General features: G+C 37.2%; 1 protein-coding gene across 3 annotated transcripts in view; it reads right to left on the reverse strand.

Moving 5' to 3' along the window:
* WDR19 (WD repeat domain 19) overlaps positions 1-14,801 on the reverse strand; it is a 111,704-nt gene that overhangs the window by 55,051 nt on the left and 41,852 nt on the right. For all 3 annotated transcript variants that reach the window (XM_041751393.1, XM_041751391.1, XM_041751392.1), the window contains exons 16-24: positions 13,483-13,630; positions 13,158-13,362; positions 10,140-10,299; positions 9,829-9,939; positions 7,514-7,623; positions 4,923-4,980; positions 1,741-1,881; positions 1,578-1,660; positions 1,045-1,128 (exon numbers count right to left, since the gene is read on the reverse strand). In XM_041751393.1, coding sequence (XP_041607327.1) covers positions 1,045-1,128; positions 1,578-1,660; positions 1,741-1,881; positions 4,923-4,980; positions 7,514-7,623; positions 9,829-9,939; positions 10,140-10,299; positions 13,158-13,362; positions 13,483-13,630 — 1,100 coding nt within the window. The remainder of the gene's footprint in view (positions 1-1,044; positions 1,129-1,577; positions 1,661-1,740; positions 1,882-4,922; positions 4,981-7,513; positions 7,624-9,828; positions 9,940-10,139; positions 10,300-13,157; positions 13,363-13,482; positions 13,631-14,801) is intronic.

The raw sequence follows: 14,801 nt of genomic DNA on the forward strand, positions 1-14,801 counted from the left end.
AATGTGTTCTTTTTAGAGGTCTGATAAACTAACAGTAAAGTGTTAATATCAAATTGCTTTTTCTTGTCTAAACCGTATCATTTTTTACACTTTGCTTTTTTTCCTCACTGTGCTGTTGTTTTTTGAGTGGGAATGGAAACTTATTTTAAAGAAAATACAGACTATTTCACATTTATGGATACAGCTGAGGGTGATAGAGAAAATCTTTGCACGTTGACCTCTAGATGGAGCTCAAGACTTCTCTTCCAGACGAGCTCTCCAGCTCTTTCCCTTTTAACAAGATACTTAGTGTTATATCTGTTTCCTAAGGTTGCTTTTCTAAAAGTAGATGGTACTGACCTTTAAAAATCTTTAAAAAGATTTTATGTCTTTTAATGTCTATTGCCAAATAATTTTCCAAAGGCTATAGAAATTATACTCCCATCAATCATGCATACAGAGTACGTTTTGATGATTTGGTGATTAGTTTAAAATCTTCCATGATATGATAGGTTAAAAAATAACATACTGTCACTTTAGCTATTATTAGTGAGGTAGAACTTTTGTATGTTTGTATGAAAAGCAATTTCATAATTGTGTTTTCTACTCTGGGATTCCTTGACTTTGAATTTCTTATATCAAGTTGCAGGGAATCTTTGTATATTTAGGATATTAACTCTCCATTGCAATATCTTGACACTGTTTTGCAGCTCATACTGTGCAGTCATAGGTGTGGAGTTCATATTTCTTCACTGCTCTTGTCTTCTGCATCTGTAAGTTATCCTTCTTAATAAAATGAGGATCACTTTGTTTTAATGCCATATTATATCAAAATATCAACTTTTAGTATTTAATTCTCAAAAGAGACAGTAGCCTATATATCTGAACACACAAAGGATCAATTGAGGGATATAAGATATGGGAGAAACTGAACAGTCTGGCACTTCAGGCCTGGCAAAGGGTAAAGATGTTTTCTTCCTCCACTCTGCCTTTTGTAGAGGTACAAAGGTGGATGGTTAATTTATCAAACTTTCCATTTGTATGAATTTGAGACAACGTACAAACCTTCCATCTGCTTCTTTTGCTTTGGCATACTGCAGGTGAATCTTTGGGGAAGCAACACGAGGCAGAAGCTCACCAACTTTTGCCCTAAAATGTAGGTTTAGGACAATAATGTCAGCACTATATTCACTCCCAAAGTAGCTCCTTACAATCAGATGTTAGTTTTTAGGATTCAAAACACAGTTCTCATGATCTTTTAAAAAAAAAAATCTTGCTTCCTACGGATAAAAGCAGACATAACTGCTTTTCCTTATGACACCCCACCCCTGTCCTCCTTCTCTGTGAGAAAATGAAGGTTAGTTCATTAGCTCTTCGAGGACAATAGGGCTATTTTCCCTAGTAATGTGTCTGATCAGGGATGTCCCCACACCAAACTGACAGGATGTACTGTTTTTTTTTTTGGAAAGCAAACTATGAACTCCTCTAAGAAGAAGGAGAAAAAGAGAAGAGGGAACAGGATGTACAGGCAGGAGGGCAGACCACCAGGACCCATTCATTTCCACACCTGCTCAGAACAAACTGTAGCAAATTCTTACCAATTCTTACAGCGGATGTAAACAGAGGCTGCTTTGTCAAAATACAGGCCTTTTTCATACAGTTGGGCTGCTTCTGAAAATTGCTAAAGTAATATGAGATTATTAAAACACTGAATTTGTTACATATAAGATTGCAGGAATATTTATTCAGAGAAAAGTATACCTTCATATTCTCCAAGATGGCTCCACAGTCTCTTTTCAGGACCCTGCTGGGATGCTTCAGGGCCTGGTTAACTCCTCGGCGTATGTCTCCCATTCGTATGGACATCTGGGCCACTCCAGCCAGACAGAGTTCATCATGTTCCTGGAATTATCAGGCAAATAACTAACAAATCAGACCCTGAGTTATACTAATGTATTTCAGCCAATTACTTTCTCAAATGAGCCCAAATGTTACTTCCATTAATCCTTTCAGGCAAATCTCTCAAGATTATGAAATAACACTGAATCCTTTTTTTTTTTTTCTAAATCACCTGTTACAAAGTTATATATATATATTTAGAAGTCTACATCTTTTCTAATACCATATAATTTCACTCATATGTAGAATTTAAGAAACAAAACTGATGAACATAGGGGAAGGGAAGGAAAAATAAGATAAAAGCAGAGGGGGAGGTAAACCATAAAGACTCAACTCTAGGACAAACTGATGGTTCAGGAGGAGAGGTGGATGAGGTAACTGATGACAGGCATTAAGGAGGGCACTTGATATAATGAACACTTGGTGTTATATAGAACTGGATTCACTAAATTCTTCCTCTGAAACTAATAATACACTATATATTAACTAACATGAATTTATATAAAATAAAAAAAAAACAACTGAGGGTCACTGGAGGCAAAGGGGATGGAGGGACAGGGTAATTGGATGATGGACATTAAAGAGGGCACATGATATAATGAGCACTGGGTATTATATAAGACTTGACCTACCTCTGAAACCAATAATACATTATATGTTAATTGAATTTAAATAAATATTTAAAAATGTTTCAAAAAAACAAAGTCATCACCCCCCCCAAAAAAGTCTAGATCTTTTATGTTTAAGAACAAATTTTTACTACCCCTTGTCATAATGCCTTGTATATCTTTGTATGTCTTCTTGGTATAAAATTTTATATAACAGGTAATATACACAGCATAAATGCTATGAACAAAATTATGGAAAAACCATTTATCAAACTGAAGATTTCTCTACTAGACATGATTAAACATTAAAAACTTTATGTAAAATTAAAATTGTTTAATTAATTAAATATAACTAAATAACTTTCAAGTAACTAATCTGGACTAGTGAAATATAATGTCAGATTGCATCTTATGTGAAGCAGCATATCTGGTGGAACACTGTGTGATGATGGAAATATTCTATATCTGTTTGGTCCAATATGGTAGCTAATAGTCACAAGTGGCTATTGAGCAGTTGAAATATGGCCAGTGGGACAGAGAAACTGGATTTTATTTTATTTTTTTAAAGATCTTATTTATTTATTCACGAGAGACACACACAGAGAGAGAGGCAGAGACACAGGCAGAGGGAGAAGCAGGCTCCATGCAGGGAGCCCGATGTGGGACTCGATCCTGGGTCCCCAGGATCATGCCCTGGGCTGAAGGCGGCGCTAAACCACTGAGCCACCAGGGCTGCCCGAGAAACTGGATTTTAAATTTGATTTAATTTTCAATAATTTAAATAGCCATGCAGTAGTAGTTACTGTATTCACTAACATAGATGTAAGAAAGCACATAAAATATATGTAGCCAAAGAAAATATCAAAACCCCGAGTTACAAGGGCAAAGGATATGATCAGGCAATTCATTAAAAAAACAAAAACAAAAAAACCATATGCTTGACCAATAAATAAAACATGCTCAGCTTCACTAATAATAAAATACACACAAAATACCTTTGTTTTGGCTTATGAATTGGTAGATGAAGATAAATGATAACATTCTGTGTTGTGGGAAATGTGGGGGAAAACGAACACTGTCATATATGGCCAAGAGCTGTGTGAGTTGCTATAAATTCTTCTGGAGAGCAATTTGACAATAAAAAAAAATTAAAAGCATACATTTTATGACCTAGAAATCCCATCTGTAAGAATATGTCCTTCCGAAATACTATCTCAGGTAGTTATTGATACATGCATACTCGATAGAATATTCATTGCAGTATTTTGATAGTAAAAAAGCAAAGACAATTATAATTCAATAAAAGAGTAGATTAAAAAACTGTGCTATTAAAAAAAAAAACTGTGCTATATATTAACAACAGAATATTAGAAACTCTTAAATGATTAAAATTGATTTGTATGTATTGACTTCAGAGACCATCAAGAAAGCAGAATGCTGCTTTTCATAGAACAGATTTCAGTTGATCTTTGCTAAATGAATAGAAATGAATGATTTCATATTTAGTAAAAACCCACATTTCATACATATTTGTATGCTTACAAGAGATTCTGAGTGGAAATATATAAAACTATTAACAGTGGTTACTGGGCAGCCCTGGTGGCCCAGCGGTTTAGCGCCACCTTCAGCCCAGGGTGTGATCCTGGAGACCTGGGAAAGAGTCCCACGTCAGGTTCCCTGCATGGAGCCTGTTTCTCCCTCTGCCTGTGTCTCTGCCTCTCTCTGTGTCTCTCATGAATAAATAAATAAAATCTTAAAAAACAAACAAAAAAACAGTGGTTACCACCGATTCCTTCGTGTGATAGAGGAGAGAATGGTGGATTCTCCTTTCTCATGTTACACTGTAGCGATTTTTAAAATTGACTATAATGAAATTGTATTACTTTTGTAATAAAAATTCTAGATATAAAACAGGAAATAAAAAGATTTTCAATCTTTGCAAGACATCACATAAAAACATCAATTTTTACTGCAAAATTTAGTTTCTTGAGCTAAAATTCTGGGATGGGAGAATGAGCTGGAATAGTGTAAAGTACATGCTTTCCAGGATCATCATAAAAGATACAGTGTGACAGATGAAATGGCAGAAAGGACTTTTATGGACTGGGAGTTCACTTTACAGTGGTTATTGAAACTTTTTAAAAGAGTGAAGGAAAAGCCTCGTGAAAATCAGTTAGCCTGTAAGTGGGAAGGGATAAAAATTTTACTTCCAACATTAATAAGCATCTCATGTTTAGCATACAAGGGACGATGTATTTTTTTCATACTCACAAAAATATTTTCATCTTTAGTTTGTGTTTTTAACTGATTTAACTATATCCTTGAAAAAGAGTTCACCTACTAGATATTGAGTAAAAAAAATGCGATTCACAGCATGGCTTTTTAAATAAAACTAACAAACCTAAGATAATTAAACATATCTTTACTCAAGGTTACCTTATGATCACCAGTTATTCCTTTCTCATAATGAGCCAAAGCATTTACATAATCACCCCTGAAAGAAAAGTCAGAGTGAATTTTAATACATATTGAAATATCTCATTTCCATATACAATATTTAAAAGATAATCTTTGTCACTGAGTTGTTTGAGCTCACAAAAGATGTGATACACAACATATAAGATATTTTTTCAAGTGTAGTTCATTATTATTTTGCTACATTAAAAATAATTATAGGAGTGCCTGAGTGGCTCAATTAAGCATCCGACTCTTGATTTCAGCTCTGGTCATGATCTCATGGGTCATGAGCCTGAGCCCCATGTTGGGCTCCAGAGCACAGAGCCTGCTTAAGATTCTCTCTCTCCCTTTCCCTCTGCTCCCCACCTCACATGCACTCTCTCTCAAAAAAATAATTATTATAAAGCTGGATTATGCTACATTGTAGGGTACTTACTTTGTAGTATGTTAGGCATTTTGGGGAGCTACATTAAATGTGATGGGCCACTTTTGGGGGGAATCCTTTGTGTTTAAAAATTATTTTTAAAATTCAAGTATAATTAACACACAGTGTTACGTTAGTTTCAGGTGTATAATAAGTCATCTATTCTATACACTCTTCAGTGCTCATTATGATAAGTGTACATTGCATTTCTCAATGTAATGACCCCTTTCCCTTCAGCACAGAAATTTTGTGCTCTAAGACTGTCACCCTCAGGACACAGATGGAGGGCCAAGGCATTTGTCCCATATGTTATACAGTAAGTTTGCAATCAGTCCTTTTTAATATATAAAATTACTTTTTTTTAAAAATAAGATTTTGTTTTTAAATGATCTCTACAACCAACCTGGGACTTGAAATCACAGCCCTGAGATCAAGAATTGCATGCTCTAAAAAAAAAAAAAGAATTGTATGCTCTACCAGCTGAGCCAGCCCAGGCGCCCCTACGGAGTTATTTTTTAAGAGGCAGATATGTAAATTTAAATTTAAATCAATTTAAATTGAAGTTGAGTACAAAAGAATTAAAATCTCTAAAAAGTTTTAATTTGTAAAAAATAAAATTTCAAATAAGGTATTGTGGTTAGAAGTGAAGGACTACTTTTTGACAGAATAATTTCTAGAGCTATAATTTGGGTGTCAATATTGGCAATGAATCTAAAGTCTGCACGAAAAAAAATAAAGTCTGCACTAAAATAGTGGAACTACATAAAAATATTTTTTTTCATAAAAATATTTTAAAAAGACTATTAGGAACAAATTTTCTTTGTTCAAAGATCAATACTTTTCCACATTTTATTATTTTTGAAATTGGAATGTATAATAAATGTCAAAAGAAATTGTCCAGTTGTGATATAGTTGTTATTGTACATACCTGTGTGAACTTAATTTGCAAGTAAATTATTCAATTGAATTCTCTCTATGGGTGTTCGCATTGGTAGCACCAACCATGGCTGCATGTGAGCTTAAAAATGGATCTTAACTGCTTCTAAAATTACACCTTTATGTAGCAATGAAATAAAAATCTACAGTCTGTCAATTAAGACTACTGACAATTATGACTGTGGAGCAATGAAGAGCACCAGAAAACTCTAAACTCTATTGGAATAGATTATGGAATTTCCCAAGGTAGGAGAGATTTGTAAAGCCTAGTCATGCAACATGAAGGATTAATTACTCAAGTGCTGAATAAACCTCCTGTAAAAAGCTTCTGGCTTGACTTTCTTTCTTTCTTTTTTTTTAAAAGAATTTATTTATTTATGAGAGACACACACACACACACACAGAGAGGCAGAGACGTAGGCAGAAGGAGAAGCAGTCTCCCTATGGGGAGCCCAATGTGGGACTCAATCCCAGGACTCTTGGATCATGACCTGAGCCAAAGGCAGATGCTCAACCACTGAGCCACACAGGCATCCCTGGCTTGACTTTCAATGCTAATTTTTATCCCCACACAATTCAGTTAAAAGAAAAACTATAATTTTAAGCAAACAGAAGATGTAGACCAAATTCTGTTTTTTTTTTTCAATATGAGTTGAGATTTTACTGCAAATCCTCAAAGTGTTCAAAGAGGTCACGATCACAAACACAGGCTATGAAAAGCAGTACATCAACCCGGTGCTACATGTAACTGTTGCTGGCCCAACGTTATTCAAAACAGTATTTAGACTAAGTGTAGAAAAGGCTGACACTCAGACTTCAATTTTGATGCTGGAAATAAAAGTGCACAAAGGCCTGGACAACCTTCATTAGTGAGAAAAGACATTTTTTGGAAGTACATATACATAGCTTTTTACCCTCCTCTTTCAAAAGATTTTTTTTATTTATTCATGAGAGACACTCACAGAGAGAGGCAGAGACACAGGCAGAAGGAGAAGCAGGATCCCTGCAGGGAGCCTAATGTGGGACTCGATCCCAGGACCCTGGGATCATGACCTGAGCTGAATGCAGATGCTCAACCACTGAATCCCCAGGCGTCCCTGCTTTTTACCCCTAATAAGCAATTATTAAATTAATGGAGGGCCTTCTAATTTGGAATTGGAGATACTCAGCAGTTAAATACTGACTGAAAAACAGAAAGATAAGGACTTACGTGAATTCAAGCTGAATAGCATATTCTTTTGATATAAACGGTATCTGGTCTGGGGCTAACCGCTTGGCCAGTTGCAGGGCACTGTCCCAATGCTGTAGATCCCTTCTCATCTATTGGGAGAGAGAGACCTTAATTTCAAATGAACAAATTACTTTGCATAGTCACCACACAGTGCTAGTTTTACTAGAAGCAATTAGAAAAACTTTTGTTTAAAAAGTGGGACTTGACCTTGGCAAGGATAATATATTACTAGAGCACACATTCTCAGTATACTTGAAGGGGGTAATATTGGTTCTGGGAGAGCAAAAACATCTTACTATTACAATGGTTTGTGGTCTTCCAAAACTCAATCCTACCTAAAAATAATTATCCTTTATTATTTAATTTCTACCATAAGAAAGAATTAAACTGAATTAAAATGAATCCAATCAATTAAGATGAATTTTTATTAGAGGGGAGCTAATAAAAAATGAGAAATACTTTACTATAGAATTGATGTTATTTTCTGAGAAAATGTGAAGCTATATTACAACATGAATAACAGACATAAATATTAAATGTGAACGTGTCTTTTTTCCTGGTTCTTATGGTCTTTTTATCTGCATCTGGCACACAATTCCAAACATAAACTAATCATTAGAGAATCTTTTACAGTTCACTCTTCACTTTATTCACCCTTTGTAAAGATAATAACAGGTAATATTTTTCAAGTGCTATTATTTGCCAGGTACTACTATTCAAGGGCATTAGCTTGTTTACTTTTCCCAACTGGGCCTTTTGCAAGAAACCTTCCTTGTACCCATTTTAGAGATCCAGAAACTGAGGCAAAGAGAGGCTAGTTTTATATACAAAGTTATACTGCTAGTATCTGGCAAAGCTGAGCTGTGCCTCTAATCCCTTTACGTAGCTATCTCCTCAGCCTTCAAAGTTAGGTTAAAGGAATGACACAGGGAAATCAACACCTCAAATCCTTTACAAATCCAGTAGCACACATGTGCTCACAGCTAAATGCAGAAGAATTAAGGGGACATTTTCGCCCTCATATGACAACCATATTCCTACTTCCATGCGTACTAGTAGTCTAAGTTCTGAAAATTTCTCAGGGTGTCCCTAATTATTACAAATAATGTAAAATTATTTAAATTTTTTTGTTAAAACACAATTCAGTTTACTTAAAATTTAAAAACGAAAATTTGCTGTAGACCAATGTGAGAAAATGAAGTTGTAAAACTAATACCAAGTATGTTTTCAAAACACCTCCTCTAGGTAGTTGTGGAAATGCTGATTTGAGGTAAGATAACGTTAATGACAAAGAGCTACCATTTTGTGTCTTTACTACTGATCAGGTCTAGCCTCATTTTTAAATCTTTACAACAACCTGTGGGCCAGATTTTGTCACCCCACTTTAGAGAAAGAGGACGTAGGACATAGAAAGGTTAAATAAGTTGCCCAGGGTGACAGAGCTGGGATCTGAACCCAGACATGTCTAACCTTAAAGTTCATGTTCTTAATTGCTATTCTATATAGCCACTTTACCCTAGCATTGACCTAGGTCCTTCCCTCTGTTCTAGTCCTTCCCCTGTAATGCTCACCTCTGGGAAAATAAGGTCCTTATTCCACCTCTTAACACACAAGAGAATCTCACTGCCAAGTAAAAGATACATGTATCTCATTTCCCCCATTTCAGAAATGGAGAAAATAACTATCTCCTGGGATTATTGTAAGGGTTAAATTAGTTAAAATACATTAAGTGCTTAGAAACGTGCCTGGTACCATGTAGGCTCTCAATAAATGGTAGCTGTTTCCGTGTGTGCGTGTTTTTGTAAGTTACATAATCTGTTCTCTTTGGACAGAGTGAGACTTTAAATTATTTGGTAATGTTACAATAACATGCCTTTTATGGTTCCACAGAACACAAAATGAAAGTACTTTTGAAGTTAATGAATACTCCAGGGTTCTTAAAGCTTTCTGAAATGTCTAAATTCCAGGAGTGGGAAGGCATATGGTTTCTGTTGCTGAGAAATTTTAAATTTTATTTTTTTTCATTCTTTTTTAAGATTTTATTTACTTATTCATGAGAGATACAGAGAGAGGCAGAGACCCAGGCAGAGGGAGAAGCAGGCTCCAAGCAGGGAGCCTGATGTGGGACTCGATCCTGGGACTCCAGGATCACACCCTGGGCCAAAGGCGGGCACTTAACCACTGAGCCACCCAGGCGTCCCAAATTTTAAATTTAATTTTAAATTTTTAAGGGGGATCCCCCCCCCCCCCCCCCCCCCGTTGCATGTGCTTCCCATCCTTATCCACTGCCATACCTCCAGGGCAGCAACAGGACAGCTGGACGCAAGGTACAGGTCTTGAGCCAGGTTGAAGTCATTAGTAAACATGGCAAGATGTCCTGCCAAAAGATTGTAGTCTTCTATTCCCTACAAATAAAAGCAATTTTAATGAGAAGGAACAGGGTTTCATTTCTTTTTTTTTTTTTAAAGCTTTTGCTTAGTAGGAAGTAGTAAGGTTTCATCGGTCAATTTGCTGATGAGTTAGGGAAGACTCACTGCAGAAACAAAATGATTGAATAAATAACATTTAGATCCTAATACAGTAAGTCTCATGAGATGCTGTTTACCTTTATCTGTTCCAAGGACATCACTATGCCCACATTTCCAATTGTCCGATAGACGCGAATTGCAAACTCCACTTCCATGTGATGGAGACAAGCTCTGGCCAGCTCATTCCAGGCAGTGTGATCATTCAGAATTTTGCACATTTCCCAAGCATCTGAAAACCTAGCATTTGAATATGTTGGTTTAATTGGGGAGCTCTACTTGACCCCTAGTTGGTAATTTTCAGGTTATATATAATTTAATGTTAGGTCTTAAATTCTGCAAAACAGTTCTTCATCCTTAATCATCATTTCCAAATTATAGAAAATTGCATAAACTTTTCTTTCTTTATTGTACAGATACATGTTTTTTTTAAATTTCTTTTGGAAAAAATTTTTTTAAAGATTTTATTTATTTATTCATGAGAGACACAGAGAGAGAGAGAGAGGTAGAGACACAGGCAGAGGGAAAAGCAGGTTCCATGCAGGGAGCCTGATGTGGAACTTGATCCCAGGACTCCAGGATCACTCCCTGAGCCGAAGGCAGGTGCTAAACCACTGAGCCACCCAGGGATCCCCTCTTGAATTTTTTACTAATCTGAATCTACTCTGTGTAACCACCTCCATCATTAACAACTAACTCTTTTTATTTGTTTTTGGGTTTACTTCACACATAGATGAAAGTTATTTCTGTTCTCAAATAAATCTAATGCAATACTCTCTCTGTTCCTACATATTGGGAAGTTTAAAACAGGGGCCAGCAACTATGGCCTACACCCCAAATCCAGTCAGCTGTCTGCTTCCATGACTGAAGTCTGAGTGGAACATAGCCACTTGGCTTAATTTTTTATGGACTGTCTTGACGGCTCTTGTGTTACAACAATGGCTTGAATAGATGTGACAAAGATTTCATGGCTTTTAAAGCCTGAAATGCTCACCATTTGGTCCATAACAGAAAAAGCTTGCTGATCTCTGTTGTTGTTTTTTTTAAATTTTTATTTATTTATGATAGTCACGGAGGGAGAGAGAGGCACAGAGACACAGGCAGAGGGAGAAGCAGGCTCCATGCACTGAGAGCCCGACGTGGGATTCGATCTCGGGTCTCCAGGACCGCGCCCTGGGCCAAAGGCAGGCGCCAAACCGCTGCACCACCCAGGGATCCCATGATCTCTGGTTTTAAAGCACAGCCACAAATACCAATTGAACTTTTTGTGGAACTGCTACATCAATGAATGTATTACATCTATCCATCTATTCACTTATTGCATTTTCCCACCCAATGTGCATTTATTGAGCACCTCTTTTGTGCCAGAAACTGTGTTTGGAACCAAGATACAAAGATCAAACACACATTCACTGTCCTTTAGTTGGTCATGACTGGGGAAGGTGGAAGAGACAGATAAGTCAACAGATGACCCTGACACAGTGTGACAGAGGTTAACTGAGTGCTTCTAATATGTGAATCTGTGCCAAACACTTTGCATAGATTCTCTGTGTTACCCTAACAACCCTAACCACTAAGGAATATTATAATTTCTCCTTTATAGATGAGGAAGAGTGAAGCTCAGAGGCCTCCCAAGACCAGCCCATCACACAGCAGCAGGGTGCAAAGTGCTCTAAACCACTGTGTTTACTGCCTGGAGGCCATTCACCAGGAGGGCCCGCAACCCAGGCCACCAGAGGTTAGGGGGCTCTGGGGAAGGCATCCTGGAGCAGGAGAGGCCTCAGCTGAATGTGAAAAATAGGAGTTACTGCCTATAGACACAGAGGAAGGACATTCCAGGAAGGGAAAGCTGTATGTGCCAAGGCAAAGAATCATGAAAAATATTGAATTCAAGCAGCCAGCAGAACAGAGAGGGAGTAGAGGCACAGTTGAGACTAGTAATAAAACAAGGATCTAATACGTCCTGCTGAGGTCCCTGAGGAGGAGGGATTTCTTCCTCAAGGCAATGGGAAAGATCTCCAGCAGAGGGGTAAGAGGATCAGACTGATATTTTCAAGTGTAGTGAATAAATGAGATTGTCATGAGACTATCAGTAGAGAGAGCAGTCAGGGAGTGGTTCCATTATACATTACTCTGAGTGGGGGCCTGAGTTAATGGGGGAGTATGGGGTGGGGGTGGGGGAACGAAGAAAAGAGTCCGGTGTGTGGGTGTGCGTAGGTATAGGTGTGTGTGTTGGGACATGTACACATGGGATTAGGACCAGAGGAAGTGAGGGGGTTGGGGAAGATTAATTGTTTTATTTTATTTTATTTTATTTTATTTTATTTTATTTTATTTTATTTTATTTATTTTATTTATTTTATTTTAAGATTTTATTTATTTATTCATGAGAGAGACCAGAGAGAAAGAGAGGCAGAGACACAAGCAGAGGGAGAAGCAGGCTCCACGCAGGGAGCCTGAAGCGGGACTTGATTCCAGGTCTCCAGGATCACGCCCCAGGCTGAAGGCGGTGCCAAACCGCTGAGCCATTCAGGGTTTCCCAGATGAATTGTTTTAAACAGAGCAAGTCTGAGGGGTTCATGGGCTTCCGAACACACAATTGGCAGGCAGTGGTAAATATACGTTTAAGTGAAAGATGGATGTTTTGGACTCAGCCTCTTATGAATGCTATTGAAGCCATGTAAGTAGAGGAGATTCATTCAGAAAGAATCATTAGAGAAGAGAAGAGGGGGCTCATGGGACCCTGAGGAACAGCAACATTTAAGACAGGGTCAAAACCACAAAGAAGACTCAAGGTGGCTAGAATAGGTAAGACGAAAAAGCAGAAAAAGGAAATCCCAAGCAAGGCAAAACCAAATTTCTTATGTTGACATTAGGATACTGTTGAAATAATAGGTTTATTAGAATTTCACAGTAAGTATGCTATTTGGGCTTAGTACAAGAGTATTTCCTTTAGGACTTACATACATTCTCACCTGGGCCTCACAATAATCCTGTAAACAAGATAAATACTATCATCTCCATCTATTTTAATAGGATTTGACCTTTAAAATCACAAAAGCAAATGAGACGCTCCAGAGAAGTGTTTTGAGTCCTACCTCTTGAGCATTAAAGTCTGTGTCAGCATTTGCCTCAGCTCATTAGGCTCCACATCTTTTAAACTGTCGAGGAACCTGTGCGTGCTCAGGTACATGTTGTTGATTTTTCCACTCTGCGTCTGGCAGGTCAGCTCTCCATTATATAACAGCAAAGGTTTATGAGAGAAGGGGACTTTGGTGCCTCCAGCCAAAATGACCTTGGATCCTTAGATTTTAAAAGACATTTTAATGCTGAAAGCGGATACCGGCACATAAATCAAAAGGAAGGTTTTAATTTCACTGTCATGGAAATCTGTCAACAAATGCACAAAAAGTGATTAAGTACCTTGTATCGTGTCCTTGTGAAAGACGTAAGTGTATACCTTATCATCATCGTATGCAATAAATACGCCTTTATCCATTGGCCAGTTTTCCCAAAGAACACCTTTGATGGTTGGTGAAAAGTCTGGAATCTCATAGGTAGCATCATTAACCTACAAAACAGGATTTACAGATTTGCCTCAAGACTGTACTTAAATGTCATCACTTGCCTTGGTAGGAGCCTGTTCCGCTGCCTTGGCTGGCGTAGCTTTTCCAGCAACCCAACAACACTGCAAGCACATTTCCTTTTTCTATTCTTGTACTAGATCTGGCTTGAAAGAAACCCTGTGTTTTATACGGCAAATTAAGGTTTTTCTCTAAAACTTGGTGAATTTTCAGGAAAAACTACAAGTATGGACACAAAGCTTCAGCTTAGGGGGAAAAAAAAGTTGAATCTGCTGAAGACAAGAGATATTTAAACTATGAACACACTGTGTTCAGAAAATTTTTAATACCTGGTAGAGAAATGCTCTAGCTAGAGAAGAAGCAGATTAATTCCTACGTATTTGAAAATCAAATTCCACTGGGTCTGTTTTCTTTCAAAAACTTCTCTATAATGCATTCCAAAAAACATAAAATGTGGTGTTAGTGATATAAACTATTAAAAAAAATCAATCCACATATTCCAGGGACCTTGGCAGACAGGCTTATATATTTCCTGAATGTAAAGCTGAGGGGGGATCCCTGGGTGGCTCAGCGGTTTAGTGCCTGCCTTTGGCCCAGGTCGCAATCCTGGAGTCTGGGGATCGATTTCCACATCGGGCTCCCAGCATGGAGCCCGCTTCTCCCTCCTCCTGTGTCTCTGCCTCTCTCTTTCTCTATGTCTATCATAAATAAATAAATAAATCTTTAAAAAAAAATGTGAAGCTAAGAAATCCACCTCCACCCTACCTCATCTTGTTCTCAAAATAAGAACGAAATAGAAGACTCTTGTGAATAATATATAGAGCTGTGCTGTCCAACACAGTAGCCACTATTTCACATCTATATGTGGCTATTTGAACACTGAGATTTGTCTAGTCTGACTGAGATGAAAGTTTAAACTACCCACTAGGTCTCATGGAGCTAATATGAAAAAAAGGGTAAAGCATCTCAGCATATTTTTTACATAGATGACATACTGAGGTAGCAATGTTGGGTTAAATACATTAATTTCACCTGTTTCTTTTTATCTTCTTTTAAAAAAATATGGCTAGTAGAAAATTTAAAATTATATGTAGTTCTAATTATATTTCTATTAGACAGTGCTACTTTTCAGGTATCGTGCTAATTTCTCATATAAAC

This window comes from Vulpes lagopus, chromosome 4 (assembly GCF_018345385.1).
Source record: "Vulpes lagopus strain Blue_001 chromosome 4, ASM1834538v1, whole genome shotgun sequence".
Taxonomy (NCBI): domain Eukaryota; kingdom Metazoa; phylum Chordata; class Mammalia; order Carnivora; family Canidae; genus Vulpes; species Vulpes lagopus.